The 20222-nt window shown below is 42.6% G+C and overlaps 1 protein-coding gene across 2 annotated transcripts; it reads right to left on the bottom strand.

Annotated features, from left to right (window-relative positions):
• Positions 1-1653: 1653 nt before the first annotated feature.
• e2f4 (E2F transcription factor 4) lies at positions 1654-19059 on the bottom strand. Of its 2 annotated transcripts, none has more exons than XM_080762526.1 (11): positions 18775-19059; positions 14725-14834; positions 14317-14477; positions 13888-13932; positions 13532-13596; positions 13194-13370; positions 12308-12383; positions 10790-10936; positions 10250-10285; positions 9434-9478; positions 1654-7953 (listed from the first exon to the last, which is right to left on the bottom strand). In XM_080762526.1, exons 1-11 carry the CDS (start codon positions 18940-18942, stop codon positions 7838-7840), a joined length of 1146 nt encoding a protein of 381 aa, XP_080618652.1. In that variant the 5' UTR covers positions 18943-19059; the 3' UTR covers positions 1654-7837. The 2 variants fall into 2 exon arrangements, with proteins under 2 accessions (XP_080618652.1, XP_080618651.1); XM_080762525.1 differs by having other exon boundaries at positions 10790-10939; positions 18775-19057.
• Positions 19060-20222: the final 1163 nt, after the last annotated feature.

The following is a 20222-nucleotide window of genomic DNA, read 5'->3' as shown; positions in this document are numbered from 1 at the left end:
TTTGAATTATGGCATAGTCCCGTCTCAACATACCATCATCAATAATTATGGTCAAGACTCCCACTGGAAGGGGTTCCTCAGATGACAGTGAAGAAACAATTTAAGGATTGTTAAGACCTTTGAAGAGGATTATTTCATCAAAGTAATGCCAATATACAAGATCACAGCGGTTCGCTTTGCGATGCATTATGTGAGCTTGTAGATCTGCTATTTTCACAATATTATCTGCAATTCCAAGTGCCTGTCAGTTGTTCCTTAGTTAAAAAAAGATGATTCTTTTGGGGGTTCACAGCCTAAAAAAAGGTTGAGAACTACTAGTCTACTAGCCTGGGTCAGGACAATAGCACAACCCCAGTTACCCCACTACAATAATTTTATATTTACATTTTATATACATAATTATTACATACATAATCATTAATATATTAACAAAAGGAAAAGCAACGCAAGACCTGCTGGTTCGCATTTAACACCCAGCCAGGGTGATTGAACAATAAAAACCACAAATGAACAGATAACCAGAGAGCAGTCAGTGGTTCTCAAAATGGGGTCAAGGACCCCCAAAATGATATGTATTTGTCCATTGAGTCCCATTCAAAAAGATGATGTTCCAGGGAAAAAATATTTTGTAAATAGGTTCTTTTGTCAATGGCAAATCTTGAGACATGTGGGGACAAGATTAGCCTCTCGGACTCAAAGCACACAATTGTCCACAATTCCATGCTGTGTCAATGTGGTAGGCTACACAGTCCAAATGTTGATCAAAAGGATAATTTTACGTTCCCTTATTGTGTATAAACTTCTTGTAAATTAAGTAATGCAGATGTTTAACAATAATTTAACTCTCAAGAGTTAAAGATCTATAGGGGTCCATTTGGTTACGAACCTGGAACCCCCTCAAGGACCACTGGTTGAAAACCACTGTTGTAGACGGTCTGTTTTCGACTGGCTTAAAGTGGTTAAACTGTTCCCCATTTTGCCTGCATGCACTGCCAACTGTTAACCCTACAATTAAATAATATAGATCATCAATAAACCTATACTATTTATATTTGTCTTCATTTCATTGTCAACCGATCAGGTAGGTTTGAAAGTATGGGACTGAACCCAGTTCTCTGTCTCTGTAGAGATTAATTTTTTGTCACATTTTTTACTTAGCTCTATGTCATGTCGCACAAAAGTACTTCAAATACCTGATCTACAAGTTCACATGTCACGGTGACACAAGCTGGACACGTGGCGCGAAGTGACACATTGCAAGCATGTGGATCTACTACTTGCAATTTTTTAAATTTGAATGCTTTTTTTGTTTTATCCCACGATTTTGGAACCCAGTTTTTTCACCCAGTGCCAATTATCTAATGTAATCCTGGGTGTTACACTTCCTCTGCCAACCTGGGGGGGGGGCAGCGGACTGACCTCATGCTCCTTCTATGCATGAGGAGTCGAAGCTGCTTCTTTTCACCTGACCTGGAAGGAAGACGTTATTCCGACCAGTTCCTTTCCCCTCCATCAGGCGCCCTGGCTGGCCAGGGGGAGGTGAATGCAACAGCTTTGAACATATGAGGTTTACACCCTTACAGACCATGACAGCAGAATGAAACTAATCTACGCAAACTGGATCGTTACCAAGAGAAGCAGACGATATGCATGTACAAAGAATACAAAAGTTTTATTTTGTTTCAGGTGATGCAATTACAGCTTTAGTAATCTTGATCCTGTTCATGATATAGTTACAGATTGGTAAATCGAGAGAAATCCCTGGGTGTTTTTTTTTATTGAGCAGACAAGAACACACCCTCCCAACGACAAAACAAATGCTTACCAATCAACCAAATGGATTGATCAGTAAACAAATCGCTCTGTCCGGAACGGTGAAAAGTGCAATGATGAGAGAGGGGAAAAAAAGACTGAAATAAGATTCGGGTTTTGAGTGTGGGGGAAAAAACATATCCTATACTTGGCAAAGTTAGCATAGCCCCGAATTAGTAGTTGTAATGACAATAATACATCTAGCAGGTATAAAAAATAAATGCTATTCTATACAAGCAATAAGGGTGAGATACACATGGTACACACATACATACACCGCATCATCACCACCGGGGGAAAGGAGACAGAACATTACATGACACAAGATGTTTTTTTTTATGAAATAGAACGTGGCTCCCTCACAAAGAGGAAAAGTAATGTCAATGCTGGGGGGGACACTTTGACAGAACCTGAGTATAGGGCAGGCACGTAGCGTGGATTACAATGTTGACTGGGTGTGTGTGTGGGGGGGGGACGTGCGGCCGATACACATCTGGACGTGCGGCCAATTGACGGACGTGCGGCTGACCACTTTTCCCGACTTGCTAATGTTTTTTTTCGCCCCAGTATTTCAGAAGCTAGACTGGGAAACTGGGCCTGCAGTGGGCCGGGGCACACGTTAGCGCACAGCCGTGGACAGAAGCTGACGCCCGACATCATTCAGGCTTTTGATCAGCTGGTAGATCATGGAAAAGAAGATCCACCTCCGCGGGTGACTGACGCGACGGACAGATTCCCGGAAACACTGTCCTCCGCTGTGCGCTAAGGTGTGCCCCGGCCCAGTGCCCGAGTGGACCCAATGGACGCCACCTCCTCGTAGAGGGATGCATCGACTTTATCGGAAGATACCCCGTGCCACAGGTGAAGATACCCCGTGCCACAGGTGAAGATACCCCGTGCCACAGGTGAAGATACCCCGTGCCACAGGTGCATCGGCAAATAGGATGTCATTCACAGACGACAGTGATGTTTATCTGTGGTTTCATAAAAAGTGGAGTCCGTCCATCCGGGGACACCCAGGGCTCTTTGACGGGGCGGGAGGGAGGGGGGGTTTGAGGGGGTCCACGCCACGGCCGAAATTGGTTAATATAGCAATAGCATCAAAATCACTCCACACTCAGATCGGTGAAACGATAGGATCCACCCACTGTTTTTGCCCCTCTAGACCAGAAATCATACAGGCTGGGGGCAATCGTTCATAATCATGGGCCAAAATTGTTATTTTGAACATCAAGCCCAGAGTTTGGGTGCATCCCTACCTGAGCAATAATAATAATAATAATAATAATAACTCACCCTACACTGATCCAATATGAAAATCAAATCAAACGGAGCATGATCGGAAAGGCAGCTTCATATAGGCAGAGAGATTACATGAGGGATTACAGGAAGGAAAACAGCAGTTGACTATTGAACACGGGATCGACGCCACAACGTATAGGAAGGTGAGCAGTGATGCAACGATCATACTTCATGACATGATTTCACTGCATCAACAAACAAAATACATGAGAATACTTAATTACATACATGACTTTTTACACACGCACACGTTTGTTTGAATAAAATAGTAAATCGCATACATACATATTACATTTGACAAGAGGAGTCAAGAGCGGTGCACTGTTTGTTTTGATGTTGAAAGTCGATTCATACTCCCGTCGAGCGCCGATAATAGCCGACCTATAAGCTTACACGCCATCGTATTTGCGATGTCGTGAACTTGTAGATCAGCTATTTTGGCCCCGCAAAGCTTGCTTCATAAATGGAGGTCCTTACACACCAAGTGTGATGAATAAACGAGCCAAAACTATTAAAGGGGATACAAGTGATTTTGTTTGTTAAAATAAGTGTTAAATGTCGCCTCTGTCGGGTGGAAAAAACCTGAGTGGAATAGTAAGAGAGTGGTGACACACTTTGATCTCGCCGCAAAGCGGGTGCCTTTATGGGCTATATATAGTTCCAAACATTGGAACTATCCCATTGAGATAGAATGAACACTTACACATTCCATTGTTACAATGGGAGTCAACGCTAGTGCCGCCACTCTCTTACTAGATTACTCTGGAAAAAACGAAACAAAAAACAAGTAGCAGATCTGCAAGCTTGAAAAGCCATCGATTGGCGTTGCATTTCAAGCTACCAGATCTGCTCCTTTTGATACTCTTGTGTTACGCTATGGTCACGTCGTAGGCCAATCATTAGTTAAAACACAGAGATAAGAGGTCTCTGCCCGACAGTAACGATACATGTATAATTCCATTGCTTTAGTGAGGGTTGCTCAGTAACAGGGTCTCTCCTGCTCTTTAGTTAAAACAGAAGGATGCCAATGTTATCCAATCCAATATCAGAAAGGCACATGAGATGCTTTCTGTGGACACGAGTCACACGACCCCCACATGCATGAGCGGAGTTCCTCAGGGCTCTATGCATGAGGGAGTTCCTCAGGGCTCTATGCTAGTGTGCATATGCTAGTGGACTGTCTGTTCACTAGCATAGAGCTAAGATATTTCAGCGTTAAATCTCTTCGCTGAGAACAGCTGATTGTAAGCTTGTAGAGCCAATTGTAAGCTGTAGTGGATATAACAAAAATAATAACAATAATAGGGTGACATTAAACGTTCCTGGTGTGTAAGGATTCAAAGGCTAAAAAATGACAGCGGAAGAAAATGTTTGTTTTCCTTTCGAGGTGAAGTAAAAAAAAGATTAAAATAATACACACTCAAAATAAAATAAAGAGTAATGCGCGTTAAAATATACATATAATACAACGCGAGAGGTACAGAAGGGAAAAGTGAAAGCAAGGCTGGCTATAAATTGCATAAAGCCTTTCGGAGCATTTGGTGCTTTACATTTACTGAGGATCACTTTGTAAAGACTTGTGACCAAAGTGAGGCTGTTTAGGCAGTAGTTCTTTCACCCAAAGAGCCTCAGAAATCATCATTTGGTCAATTTTTAATGAAATGAAGTCTCTCAAGCCAGTCTCATCTCTGCCACAATCTTGGAACGCTTCAGTCTATAATTCCATATATGCTAAAAGTCGGGAACGGGGAAACACCAAAAAGGGTATCATGTTCACGAAAAAAGGTATTTTAAAATATCATAAGATATTTTGTATTAGCTAGCTAGACTTTCCAGTAGGAGACACAAATAATGCAACCAAATATAAATTAAACCGTGATTTACGCAACAGCAAAGGGTAAATAATAAGACCCTTATTATTGGGGGAGAAATTACGGGGTGCACACGCAGATCCGACACACCAAAGGTCCGAAGCGCGGGGACATGCAATGCGATGCGAAAATGCGATGGTTAGGGATTGAGGTTTCGGATCAATAGTATGTCGGAACTAATATAAAGCCTGTACCCGAAATGATGTGACGGACGCTTTATTCCGCTTATATATATTCTTTAACAGGCGGAAGCATTTGACATTGTGGAAGATATCACGTCTTGTCTTGAGAGACTCCGTAAGATGTTTTTTTTAAGCACCATGCCGAGCAGACTTTCAGCACCACACGTTAGCTCAAACAAAGACTGGACACTACCCAGACTACTGCAACTGTGAGGTGTGTGCGATGAAAAAAACCTGATATAAAATCCTCTGTTAATTTAAAAAGCTGCAATCCGCAAGGGTTTAGGTACTTTCCCCAAAGGGGAGAGAGCGACGATTGCCATAACTGATTCAAACATCTGCTCATCCAAGAGAGAACCAGGGCTTCTAATGGGATAATAGCCAGAGATACTGGACTCTTCAGGCAGTGCTGGGGTCCTTCTAGGGGTCCTCCTACCCAAAACGGGATACCAAAATGTCCCGATGGAAGAGTAGCGATACTGCCTCCAACCGCTGGAGAATGCAGATGGACTAGCTAATATATTGCATCAAAATACCCTACTGTACACAGATCGTTTTAAAATGACATTGTATTCATTGAAATACGGATGGCAGCTTTCTATTTTTTAACTCCGACGGTGCAAACAGATACATTTCATTAACACCCAAGGAATTTACAGTGTAAGCATGCCATACATACACATATTACAAAACGTGTTTTTTTTCTTCAGTCGTTGCTTACTTGTTGTCACCTATTGCTCTTGACTCCTCTCTGCGTTTATAATAAGTGGATAGTTTTCATGACTATAAACTTGTCTTTCTATGCTGGTAATACAAAATATATAATATATATTTATATTCTCTATGTAAACTAGGACAGTGCATGTTCAGACTAAAAAATGTCCCGTGATGAGTTTGCGAGTCGCGGTTGCCATGATGATGAGGGAGGTACGGGGGTCGGGGTGATCCAATAGCGTGCTCCGAATCATGATGAGGGAGGTACGGGGGTCGGGGGGATCCAATAGCGTGCTACGAATCATGATGATGAGGGAGGTACGGGGGTCGGGGGGATCCAATAGCGTGCTCCGAATCTTGACCTGATGCAAACGGTTTGTTCCGTTTCGTCCTTACCAGAGAAGTTCCCGGCGAAAAAGCCGACTTAAGTTTTATAGAGTACAGCCCGGACGACCGTTATATATGTTAAAAAACGATATAGAGTAGGCTACCAATAAAGTCCTGACGTCACTCCTGCTACCCCCTGGGTAGTCTTGCAAAGCCAGAGAACTATTCCACAAGCTCCGAATGCTATATATATATATAGAACTACACCTCCCGAAATCCGAGCAAGGAAAGCTGCCATTTCGGTTCACGGAAATATATTCTGAAATATCTTTACATTTTATCGTTTTATTTCCATTTCTGCTAAGCAGCAAGCTATATATGCTGCCTTTGATGATTACGATTTAAATTAGGATAAATTTGCGCGACTGTAAAGACGAAACGGAAGTGGGGAGGAGGCTTCACTTCCGCTTTGTCGCTTTGCTCATGATCAGCTTCCGTTCTCCAGATACTGTATGACGGAAACGTTTGGAAATTGTGCGAGGCAACAGTCTGGCAACGCGAGACTACCCCCTGGGTCACGTTAAGAGAAGAACTCTGTCATTTATGATCGAGTTACATTTGATATATTCATTCTCTTACTCTTTGGATAAATTAGTAGTAAAATTCACCCGGTTGATTTGTATATTAAATAACGCGATCTAAGATTTCTCTACAGGGAATTCCAATAGAAGAAATAGCGCAGTGACTCTCAGGGATAGTGGACTCTAGCTAGCGGCGGTAATATCAGACTCCAGTGCTCTTTAGATCGCTCTGGACGATATATCAGCATTGACATCAGTATCGGCGTGCAATTACGCAGCCCACGACACGTGCCGCCATGTTTTGACCACTTTCAACCTGGTTTAAGATGTTGACAAAAATAGATGATTTACAAGCTCACAATGCACCGCGTTTGGGACACATTGAGAGCTTATGGATCGGCTATTTTCGAAACATTTTTGAATAGGGCTTAAGTGGTTCAATGAAATACATTTGTTTATGTTTATCTATCAAAATGTAACTTTTACGATTTGTATTAATTTGCTTGCTTGCGAGTAAAATGTTCGCGGATAGAAACTGGAATCAATTCTAAATATTTCAATTTGATTAGAAAAATGTGTCACTTTTTGACAAAATATCAGCCAAAATATCGGCAATCGGTGGTCTAGCACTTGGCATGGGTCGGGCTCGATTATAGAGAAAGCCTTCGAAACCAGTTCACTCTCATTCACTCGCTCTCACTCACACACATACATTCACGCACACACACACACCCCCACACCCACACTCGCACTCGCACTCACACTCACACTCACACTCACACTCACACTCCAAAAATAGATTTGCTTGCACGTGCGTTTGTGTGTGTCTCTTAATTTGATCCCTAGGAGAAACAAAAGCAGTCGAAGTAAAAAAAAAAGGGGGGTTTTTGTTCTTTGTCGCCTGTATTTACATCATCATCATCATCACTACAGGCCGAGTGAAGTCGCGCTGACTGAGCTCACAGCGTGGCCTCGAGGCCTGGTCTCACCTCGCCTGGCGGTTAGGACGTGGAGGAGGGGTGGGGGTGGGGATTGGGGGGTCGGGGGGTCAGAGGTTGAGGATGGGGACGTCGAAGAGGTCACACAGTCCTTCCGTCTCGTCCAGGTTGTAGATGTAGTCATGGTCGCCGGGCGGAGGGGACAGACGCAGGAGCGGAGAGAACACTGGAGATAAAACAAAATGACAATTTAGACGTTTAGCAGGCGCTCAAAATCCAGAGCGACTGGCAGAAAGCAAGAACAACACATGGTAATACATCAAATACATGTAGTCATCAAGGATCAGAAGCATAGGAACATAACATCCATCTAACGGTAGAATAGCTGCACAATGAAACTATGATTATACACTATAGAAGTGCTATGTTTACATAAAATGCTTTCTAAATGACATGACATGCGCCTGTAAGGTTGCCGAGGCTAGTGCAAGTGCTACGGGCTAAGATGGAGTCTGAAGAGGTGAGTTTTCAGAACCACGGCGGAGTATTGGGATGGGAAGGGAAGTGCAGTTCTGATTGCAATGGGAACATCAATCTTTCATCAAATTTAGAGGCCCTCATCTATGGAACTCCCTAGATGTTTCACTTAAATCCTCATTATCCTTGCCAATATTCAAAAAACATCTAAAGAAATATCTTATTTCTTCCTCTCTGTAGATTACATGTTTTACTTTGATGCGTTATATTTTCTTTTGTGTGTTTGTTGTTGTATTGTTTATTTCAGTTTTTTGTGCAGTCTGTGTTTTTATTTCTTTACTGCACAGCTGCCCCCCTTTGCCAACTTGAAGACTTTTTTCTGTTCTTTATTAACTTTTAATCTGTTTAAACCAATGACCTCTTCCTACAGGAAAGGATTCCAAATAAGCCAGCTGGCTTCTTCCCTTCCTTGCATTGTATTTTTGTTCTTTGATATGCTATTGTCTATTTTTTGTACTACATGCTAAATAAATAAACCTAAACCTAATTGCAATGGGAAGTGCATTCCATAGTTGGAGACAAAAGGGACAAGAGTCTATGATGAATAAATATACTGACAATTTCGTCAACAAATAAAACCTAGACAAAAATGTTAGGAAGGGACTAGTGGACGAGAGATCCACTATAAGTCATCTTACACTTGGTTGCATGCTGAAAATATGCATTATGAGCTTGTAGATCGGCTATTTTCAGCAAGTGCCAAGATACATTTTAGTCGACCACATCAACTGGATATTTAAGTCGACTAAAATCTTATGATATTTAGTCGACTAAAACTAGACTAACACTATAAAACATTCCAGGTGACACTAAATGAAAACTATTGAAGAGACTAGGACTAAAACTAAAATATAAATGTGCTGACAAAAACAACACTGTATAAAGCTAAATAAAATCTCATGACTCGTGACAATAGAAAGTTTTCGTCAGTGAAAAAAGGTAGTCGACGAACATTTTTGTTTTAGTCGACGAAATCAACACTGTTAATTGAGTACCACAGACGAAAAACAGTCTAAGTCCAAATTTCATTCTGACCCCTCCACGAAAAGGCCTCGTTGTCCTGAACCCGTATCTATCATTTATACATTATGGATCAATAGTGTGGACTTAAGACTGTTTTTAGTCTGTGGCATTCAATTATGTAGTTATGTGTGGACAAGCTAACTCACCTTCTGATGACATCAAGTCCTCCAACAAGTCTCCACTCATCATCTCTGTCAGAAAAAGACACCAGACATGAACTTCATGGTGCTTCATTTACATTTTCTACAAATGTCTTCAAATCCAAACCAGTAGATTTTTCTAAAATGTAAGGAAAAATAGCAGATGTACAAGCTCGCAAGCGTGGCACAAAGTGACTCGCTGTGAGCTTGTACATCTGCTATGTTTTAACCCATTCTGGGCGGGAACCCAGGAACATGTTCGCATCATGTCGTGCTTTACCTATTGAAAAATAGCAGATCTACAAGCTTGTAGATCAAGAGCTTGTAGGTCTGCTATTTTTGAAAAGTCGAAGAGCGACTGACATAGAAGACATTTTTAGAATCTGATCTCAGGTCAGAATGGAAAACTGTCAGGATGTAGAAGACATTTTTAGAATCTGATCTCAGGTCAGAATGGAAAACTGTCAGGATGTAGAAGACATTTTTAGAATCTGATCTCAGGTCAGAATGGAAAACTGTCAGGATGTAGAAGACATTTTTAGAATCTGATCTCAGGTCAGAATGGAAAACTGTCAGGATGTAGAAGACATTTTTAGAATCTGATCTCAGGTCAGAATGGAAAACTGTCAGGATGTAGAAGACATTTTTAGAATCTGATCTCAGGTCAGAATGGAAAACTGTCAGGATGTAGAAGACATTTTTAGAATCTGATCTCAGGTCAGAATGGAAAACTGTCAGGATGTAGAAGACATTTTTAGAATCTGATCTCAGGTCAGAATGGGTTAATAGCCAACGTGTCGTCGACGAGAGCACATGCTTTACCTTTTGTTGGGTCGAACATCTCAGTGAAGTCCAGCACTGGAAGAACAAGAGAACAGACAACATTACGGTCGCACATCCACTACTCTAATGTATGCAGTCAAAGTTCTTAGAAAGACGATAGAAAAGTAAACAGCAACGATTGTAAGAATTGCACTGTACGCTGTTATCAATCACGCTGTAATTGTACTGTATGCTGTATTGGAAACGGCTTCAACTAGAGACAAGGCTCAAACATGGCTACTATATACTTGTTGTTTGAACTAGAGACAAGGCTCAAACATGGCTACTATATACTTGTTGTTTGGACTGGAGACAAGGCTCAAACATGGCTACTATATACTTGTCGTTTGAACTAGAGACAAGGCTCAAACATGGCTACTAGTATACCGGTATACTTGTTGTTTAAACTAGAGACTAGGCTCAAACATGGCTACTATATACTTGTTGTTTGAACTAGAGACAAGGCTCAAACATGGCTACTAGTATATACTTGTTGTTTGAGGTCTAAATGCAATTCACTGGATATTTTTTGACGCTCACTGTCAGAAGGATGCGACTTGATTGGTTCAAATACTGCAGGAGCCGAGGAAGAGGCGGATCCGTCCAATGAGGCGGACGACTGGAGCTGCTGAGTAACCAATGGCGTCGTAGCAGGGGTGGTCGGGGTGAGTGACGTGCCATCCGCCACTGCTAGGATAAGAGAGAAAATCGCTAATTTGACTCTTCAGAAATAAATAAATATGCAAAACTCTGACTCGCTACACTATACTACACAGTTAAATCACTATATTCCGATAGTTATCATTGCTGTGGAGTTTGTTCAGTAACGAGGGACTCCCTGTGATCTCCAGCTATTTAATAAAAACAGAAAATGCATTTCGTGGTGGGATGCCACATTTTTGCCAATCAGGAGAGAGTGCCCCATTCATCAGCTTCAATTTGACAAGTGTTCCAGTTGCAATTCTGTCTCTCTCTTTTTGTCCCCTCGTTTATTTTTTTTAACTTGTTTGTCCTGTCTGTATGATGTGAAAGTTCTCTCTCCCGATTGGATAAAATTGGTACCGTGGCCTGAAATTGCATTTTCTGTTGAGCTGGAGAGACAGCGAGACTCCCCTTACTGAAAACACTAGCAATGAGTACTAACAGAATATAGAGCTATTAAACACTTATATTAAAAACGGAAATGACTAGCCCTACCTTTAAAACCCTATAGAATTCTTTATCCAGGGATCTACTACACTGTTTTCCCCCACCCTGGGCAAGACCTACGCTGTAGTGTAGAGGCTATCATTTGTTTGGGCGGAAGTTGTGGGATTTTAGCGGAAGTATCGCCCAAGGAAATTACGTTAATGCATCTGACAGATGTTCCGGAGGATACATCCGCCGATTATTATCTGCCTTACGTTGTGACCAGGTTGTGACCAGGCTTTTCTTTTCGCAGATTAGTAAACCTGGGACCGAGGCTAGTTTCCCCCCCCCCCTCTACACCAAATCTCGACAATAACAATCTATGTTATATACGCCAATCTAGGGAAGATGCATTGCAGCGCGACACCTTGAACGAGCACTAGGAATGATGCAGTAGATGCCGGCACAGTAAGAATAAGGGTGGACTGCAGTGTTGTTTTCGTCGACTAAAACTAAGACAATTTTTTTTCGTTGACTACCTTTTTTCACTGACGAAAACTAAATGGAAACTAAGCTGTGATGACTAAATATATTGACAATTTCATCAACAAATAAAAACTAGACTAAAATGTTAGGAAGGGACTAGTGGACAAGATTAGTTACAGCATTAGTTACAGCATTGTGGGCTCGTAGATCGGCTATTTTCAGCAAGTGTAAAAAACACACTTTGTTCGACTAAATCAACTGTAGATTTAGTCGACTAAAACCTTATGATAATTAGTCGTCCAAAACTAGACTAACACTAAAACATTCCAGGGGACTAAAATGTGACTGAAACTAAATGAAAACTATTCAAGAGACTATGACTAAAACTAAAATTTGCTGCCAAAAACAACAGCGGTGCATGCATCGGTTGGACCTCCATCTTACCTGTGGTTGAGGTGGTGTGGCTTACTGCTGCTGCTGCTGTGATGGAGGGAGTGGGGGTAGCTGACGCGGTGGGGGTCTGCACAGGATCCAGGAGGGGACAAGAAGGACCAACACAGTGTTCATTTCATAGACTAAAACTATGGCCAAACATGTTTGTCGACCGCCCTTTTTTCACTGACCAAATCTGAATAAACAAACGAAATAAAAACTAAGCTACGATGAGTTGACTAAAACTATATATTGAAAATGGGTGTGTGAGGGAGGGACTAGTGGAGAAGAGATCCAGTACAACTAAAAGACATGTCACGTTTGGTTGCGCTCTAAAGAATAGCAGATCTACAAGCTAATACGTTTCAAAACAGCAGGCCAACATGTGTGTGTGTGTGTGTGGGTATGTGTGGGCAGGGACGTGCAGAGTGTTAGAGGGGCAGGGGCTAAAATCCCGTAAGAGGGCACTTTAAGAGGGCACTTTTGAACAAAAATTGTGAAAATAGCAGATCTACAAGCTCACAACGCATCGTGCTGCGCCGCATCGAGAGCTTGTAGATCAGCTATTTTCGGGGTGCAACCCAGCACTCTTTAGCTAGTGGAGATGCGGTGTGTAACGACATGGATTTCTAAAGAAATTTGTTCAACGCAAAATGCTGCGTTCAAGTTCAGGAGACTTCGGGGAAAAAAGCTATTCTCCTGAATGCTGCCTTCGACATGGCATGGAAAGGAAAGGCGTAGCATTTGCATTTCTTCCACTATAGTAAATGCTACATTCGTGGTCTGGAGAGGGCAGTTGTTTTACAGACGGGTAAAAGGGCAGGGGCTGAAGCCCCCTTTGATGTGTGCACGTCCCTGTGTGTGTGTGTGTGTGTGTGTGTGTGTGTGTGTGCCGTACCGGCGTGTTGGAGGTAGTAAGCGTGGGCGCCGGGAGGTTCTGCAGGACGTCCTCTGGAGGCGGGACGGGCAGCACCACGGGGGAGGGGCTGGAGGGGTCCTTGTTGACCAGCAGGACCTCGATGGGGCCGGAGGAACTCTTCAGACGGATCTGGTACTTCCTCTGGCCGTTCAGAACCTGGATGGACGAGGCAGAACACACACACACACACACACACACACACACACACACACCACAGTGTTGATTTTGACAGCACATTTTTATTCTAGTTTTTTTGGTCACAGTCTCTTGAATAGTTTTCACTTCGTTTTAGTCACATTTAAAAACACACAACTTACAGACTCTGGTATGGGAACCTCTAGTTGTGTTCCGGTGGGAGCACGTATTGCTAGAAGAGTGTCACCTGGAAAGGAAAAAGATTATGAATACATGAAACCTTAGTGTACCGTACCTACTCTGGGGCAACATTATGCAAAAGAAAATCTACAGACTACAAGCACACAACAGGTTGCAATGCGTAGAAGAGATGCAGAGGTCTAATAATAGATCCCTGTTGGACCGTTGAAGTATATAATATTGACAAAATAAACATAAAAACTCAGATTTTATGTTTTACTCGCATAAAGGTAGTGTGTTACCTTTACTGTAACTAAAATAAATCAAAGCCTTTCCAAGATGATGAGAAGATGCTTACCTTTGAAAGCTCCACACAGATCCTCATGCTTCACATAAGCCATAGTATGTGTGTGTTAAGGTCCAATGTGTGACTATGGTCAGAAGTTATAAATGAGAAAAACATCACTGAAAAAATGGCGTTAGAAAACCGACCTATGCCAGATTTGATATCTTCTCTGTCGGGTGGAAACCTCATGTCGTTTGGAGCTTTATTGGATTCGCTACGTTTGATGCTCGTGTGTGACCCTGTACTAGTATGATCAAATATAAAATGTCCCTTCATTGTCAAGGGCGTTTACAAAACAAACATTAAACCTGTGTTTAGGAGGGGCCTAGTGCCCCTCATAAATACCTAAAGATGTCTCCACATGTCATGGGCCTCCTACGGGTGTACTCATAAAGACGCGTGGGAACGTCTTGGGCACAAAAGCTGTTATTGAAGGATATGGGCTGTTGTTGGAGTCGTCGGTGACGTTCCTGATGCTCTGCTGAACCCAGACCCTCTGCTGGTCCAGCTCATTCTCCCTCATGGTCAGGTCATCCAGCTCCGCCTTCAGGTCCATCAGCTTGTCTGCGATCTCCCGCGTGTTGCAGCCTGGACCTACACCCCTGAGAGAGACAGACACACAGACACAGACACAGACACAGACACACACACACACACACACACACACACACACACACACACACACACACACAACCAGAATTCTCCGTCATTTAATGTACTTTATCGATGTGAAACTGTCTCGCTGAAAATCAACATGCAACACTGACCCGTCTTCGTCACCCCATTGACCAGCTCATGAACAAACACTATTTCTGAATGACTGTGACCTTTGTAAGGAGGAGGACTCACTTCCACTGGATGCTGTTCTTGGATTTCTTCTCTATTAAGCCGATCCCTTCCAACACGTTTGTGATGTCGTAGATCCGTCGCTTCTGGCGCACCGCTAGCGTGTCTGCTGCCTGGAGGACAGAAAACAAGGAGCGGAATCAGTGTTGTTTTTGGCAGGAAATTTCGATTTCAGTTTTTATCTTAGTCTCTTCATTAGTTTTCATTTAGTCTTAGTCACATTTTAGTCACCCGGAATGTTTAGTCTAGTTTTAGTCGACTAAATGTCATGAGATTTTAGTCAACTAAATCTACAGTAGATTTAGTCGACTAAAAAGTGTAAAATTAGTTATACTGGATCTCTTGTCCACTAGTTTTTATCTGTTGACGAAATTGTCATTACATTTAGTCTTAGTTTTAGTCACCATAGCTTAATTTTCATTTATTTTCCACGTCAGTGAAAAAAGGTAGTCGACGAACATTTTTGGTCTTAGTTTTAGACGACAAAAACAACAGTACAACACTGAGCGGAATACCGCCCACCATGTCAACATTTTACACGCTGGAGTAAACACTTTGGCCTGGTGAGCCAGGAAGGGGAAAAGAACCTTGCTTAGTGATTATAAGTCTGCAAATTATTGAAATTAATATTGGTTTTGATATATTGTTTGGCTAATTGGCCAGCTGTAGCATGCATGATGATGAAGTGCCGTTCCAGAGGCTTGTTGACTGTGCAGTCACGCCACAACAATAAAAACCCACACAAAGCTGACTTCTTGCATCTTTGCTTGAACTGCATGAAAGAAGGAATGAATCAATGAGGACATTAATGATAAAATGATGTCATGTGAAATGTTCTGAGAAAGAATGTTATGGAGTCTAGAGTTATTATCAGTCCCAGCCATATGGCAGGCTGGCTGTCAGCCTGTCACTCCTCCCCACAGGAGGCTTAGTTACTGGCACTGTTCAATAGCTGCCCACTGCTCCTAATAATTTCAGGTACTGTACAGTATGTGCAAATGTACTAACAAGTTGACTAAAACCCCAACTATAGCAACAAATAGTGCTCAAATATGAAACTTGATTATTGACTGATTATTATCCCGATTCTCACACGATTCTATCTTTTCCCCCTGTGAAAATATATATTGTCTTTATTCTGTAGTTGCTGAACATTACTAGATTCAAAATGTGGCACCTAGAGCAAACTACTGTGGCTTTAAACAGACAACATCAAAGTGCTCGACTTAAACCTCTCTTAAAGTCTCTCTTGTAGGCCAAAATATAAGAGTAACTAAAATGAATAGGACAGCAAACTAGTGCTGAACGATTCTTGCTCAAATTTAGAAATTAGATCTTCTTTAGATTAATTGTACAGCACTAATGTCCGATATAGAGATGTTAACCAAACAAGGAAAGGCACTTATATATTACTTTTATATTGCCGCTGTTGGGCAGAAACGAACTATTCAGGAAATGAAGAAAACAAATAACCTCTGTTCCAATGACACAGCGTAATTATTTAGTCACAAGCTCTTGTTAATACGTTTCATTGGTTCAATATTGATAACACACACTTAAAACCACTTTTACCTATTTTGAGCATGTAGGTGAGAATGTATTTTCGCTTATGGGCCATTTTCAGAAATTGTGAAAATAGCCAGTCCATCAGGACATGTTGTTGAGAGCTTGTAGATCGGCAATTTTAGATACATTTGTGCCGAGTTAACGAGCTGCTAAACTCGTCGCACTGCATTCCAAACTTGTGGATCTGCTACCGTTGATGCTTTTTTTTCTCATATTTTTTATCCCACGATTTTGCAACCCATTTCTTTCACCCAGTGTCAATTATCGAATGTAATCCTGCAAACCTGGGGAGAGCAATGGACTGACCTCATGCTTCCTTCTATGCATGAGGAGTCTTTTCACCTGACAGGGGGAGTTTCCCTGGTTGGACGTAAGGAACACGTAAGGAACACGTTAATCCAACCAGTTGCTTAAAGTCCCCTCAATCAGGTGCCCTGAGTTTAGAGACCAGCATTATTGCATGTTGAGCTTGTAGATCGGCTATGTTTGCTATATTTGCTGAGACAGTAATACATGCAATGTGGCCCTCTGGAGTGAGTGTGGAACTACTGTATAGCGGCACTTTGGAGTGAGTGTGGAACTATAGTGGCCCTCTCCATCGTCAAAGTTGCCCACCACTGACGTAGGGCGTTGAATTACGAAAAAACACAACAAACATGTGAGATAGAGGTCTCTTCCCGACAGCAAGAATATATCCTATCCTATCACTATTCCTTAGATGTTCCTTTTTTAGGATAACATCCCCATCAGACAAACTAGTTGATATTGGGGTTATAGGCATTTCTCTTAAAATGCACTAATAAATTCCACGATTAATGTTTGGGTCGTGACCTTTGAGTTCACTTCCCGAAAGCAGGCATTGGTAGGAAGCGTTTGCGGGCGGGGGCAGGGTAGGGGGGCAGGGAGTGGGACCCCTGTCCCCCAGGGCAGCAGGGGGCCACGTGGTTCACGTGTATAGACATGCAGGAGGCAACAAAAGATGACCCACTTTTTAAACGGTGGCTCTGCAGGAGGGCAGAGTCTTCTCTTCAAGTTCACTGGCCCACACACACACCAGCGAGCCAGAGCCAGCCAGAGGTGAAACACTTCATCGAACACCGTCGATACATTTAACTGATAATAAATAAATAAAATCACACCCTGGCCTTGTGAAGTGAGGCTGAGGGGCGCTTTCATCATCATTTTCGTCATCTCATTTTGGCCAATCACAATTTGCATCTACACTTTTCACTTTCTTTCCATATGTTGCGAGCTTGTAGATCGGCTATTTTCAATACTTTTCTGCCACACTGTTTTGTGGCAAACTATATAAAACAAGTAATCCTCCCCAATGTGTAACCTGATTTCCACTCTGGGATGTATTGTAAACAAATCCATATACTCGAGTCAAGTACTTACTCCCACCTCCCTTCTGGCTCAGAAGCACCATGGGACACTCTGACACATGGTCAGATGGGGCTACAAAACCGGCCCAACCATCTATGAATGTGGGGAAGAGGACCATACGATACAGCACTGCCTCGTCTGCCTATACTACCCAACCTTTGCAGCTTAAAAGATCTTTCAGAGTTCAACAATGACGCAAAAGACTGTAAACTAAAGAAATGAGAAACTGTCATCTAACCACATGCTTCAAAGACACAAAAAGAAGAAGTACTTACTATTCTTACTGCAGTGCAAACAAGTAATTACTTGGTAGCATCAAAATTGGTTTACGCACTTTAACCCTATTGTATGCTATATTGAGTCACACAGATACATAAAATAGAATATTTGTCCAAATAATCTTTTTGTGAGGTCCTTGTGAAAATGCACTGCATGTCACAGGTTGACAGCAAGTCGCTAACAATTAGATTTTTAAACAAAGTCTTAAATTGACACAGATGAAGAGGATAACCTAGATAGTCCATAGAACTGCCGCATAGCTGCAATTTTGGTGAGTTTATTGCCGTATAATACAAGCAGATGTTTCGTGAATGGGCTGTCAATGGATGAGTTGCGACTCGTTGCATGCAGATAGCATCTTAGGGGCCGTCGACACACTGAGCACTATAACTATCAAACTAATAACTATATATTTAAATATTAAAACCCGATATTTTTTGTATTATTTATAGTTATGGCGCTGGCTGGGTGTCTGGGTCTCTTTAAGTCACCTGGGGCTGACAACTATAAGAGCTGATCTGCAAGCCTTCTTTTCGGGGCAAAGGCGCGACACTTGAGTCGCTGCATGCGAGCGAAGTGTAAAGTGTGGCTTGCATTGCATTGTGGCTACAACAACTAGCTTTAGCAGCAGCATCGTTTGAAATGAATGGGGATCAATGGGGTCGGATTGAAGCACAAGTACTCTCTGACTCGAGTGAAAGAAGAAAGGCAGAAACAAGCTCTCTCCCTTTCTCTCTGCGGCCAGATGGCATCCATCCATGCATTGCATGCGTGTGGATCAGAACCCACAACAAAGACCCAGGCAGGCACTTCTCCACTCACCGCCTTCAGGTCCAGCACCCCGTCCTTGGCTTCCTGCAGCAGGGTGACGAACTTGGTGGTGAGCAGACCCAGGCTCTTCTCGTGGCGGCTCGGGGTCTGCGGCTCGACCGGGTTCGTGCCGCCGGACGCCGGCTCCACAGCCGCCTTACTAGGCTCGGTCTCCATCATGCTTCCTCCTCTCCCTCAGTGATCCTCCACCACCGCACCGCTGCTTACCGACCGGACCGAGGGAGCCACCCGGAGACAATTGACCGCTGCACACACCACCACCACACCACAACGGTGCCTCGGTCAGGATCTTCCCCCCCACCACCCCCCGGCCTCCTCCTGACTGCGATGAATAGTTCCGAGCCCCAAAACAAAACAAAAAAAAATGTTTTTTTTACCCACTCCAGTATGAAACCCCTCCTCCACCGCAGCAGAGGTTCGGCATCGGTTCTTTCTAATGAGTTTTATGAATGTGCTGCTGCTGGTCCGGTTCCGTTTAAAACTGGATTTGTTTTATTGTTATTATGCAGCGGAATACATTTCCACCGCATGCATGTTGGTTTCAAAGAGCGAGAAGGTCTACTCTGAAGAGAGAGAAGAGCCGTTGAACCAGTGTTGCCAGGTTTTGCGAGAGAAACAAGACAACCCAGGTTTTTGATGAAAACCAAAACAAGCTCAAACCTATGGCTCAAGCTCCTATTCGCATAATGCGAGATTTTCTAAATAAAATGTAATTTGTGGATGTATTTATTTTTCTTGCCCTTGGCATAAGGTGTGGCCCGGGTTTGCACTCTGCAGAAAAAAGTTTAGTTTTTACATAATTATTTTAGGGGTCCTTCCTCCAAAGTCCAAAATAAGAAACAACACTTTAGAAACAATCCCCCAAAACGCCGCATCTGTTGCGTTGCAACCCTCAACTACCAATATTTTAAAAAGCAACTTTACAGGAAATACTGGAAAGCATAAAGCTGCCAAAAACAAGCCCGAACTTTCTTATAAAAAGCGTACATGGCAACCCTGCCGTTGAACACGCGGGGGATGCTGGGATGGATGGTCCCGGCGAGGGAGGGAGCGTCTGGAAAGAGTCGGGCGACGTAAATAACGTTTAGGATAACGTTATTTAAAATTACGTTCTTGAGAAAAGACGATGATTTAGTTGCGTCCGGATATTATTGTATAATAATGGGTTACCTACCGCTCCAGAAATGTAGACCGTCCGAGCGTCGTGTCTATATTATATAGGCCGGCAGGTCGGTGTTTTCGTTATCAGAACGGATGACTCTTGTGCTCCCTTACCAACTCAAACAGGCCGAGGGACCGTCTGTCAACAGTCTGGCAATTCAGTAAAGATTACAATTTAAACTTAGAGCAGCATTTTAATTAAAATGTATTATACTCAAACTTGTCTGTACTTGTCTGTAGAATGTACTGTAATTCTGCAAACATTTAATAAATATTTC

This window comes from Protomyctophum bolini (genome assembly GCF_963924005.1).
Source record: "Protomyctophum bolini genome assembly, chromosome: 4".
Classification (NCBI taxonomy): domain Eukaryota; kingdom Metazoa; phylum Chordata; class Actinopteri; order Myctophiformes; family Myctophidae; genus Protomyctophum; species Protomyctophum bolini.
The sequence above is the reverse complement of the archived record's forward strand: the minus strand, read 5'-3'. Positions and strand labels throughout refer to the sequence as shown.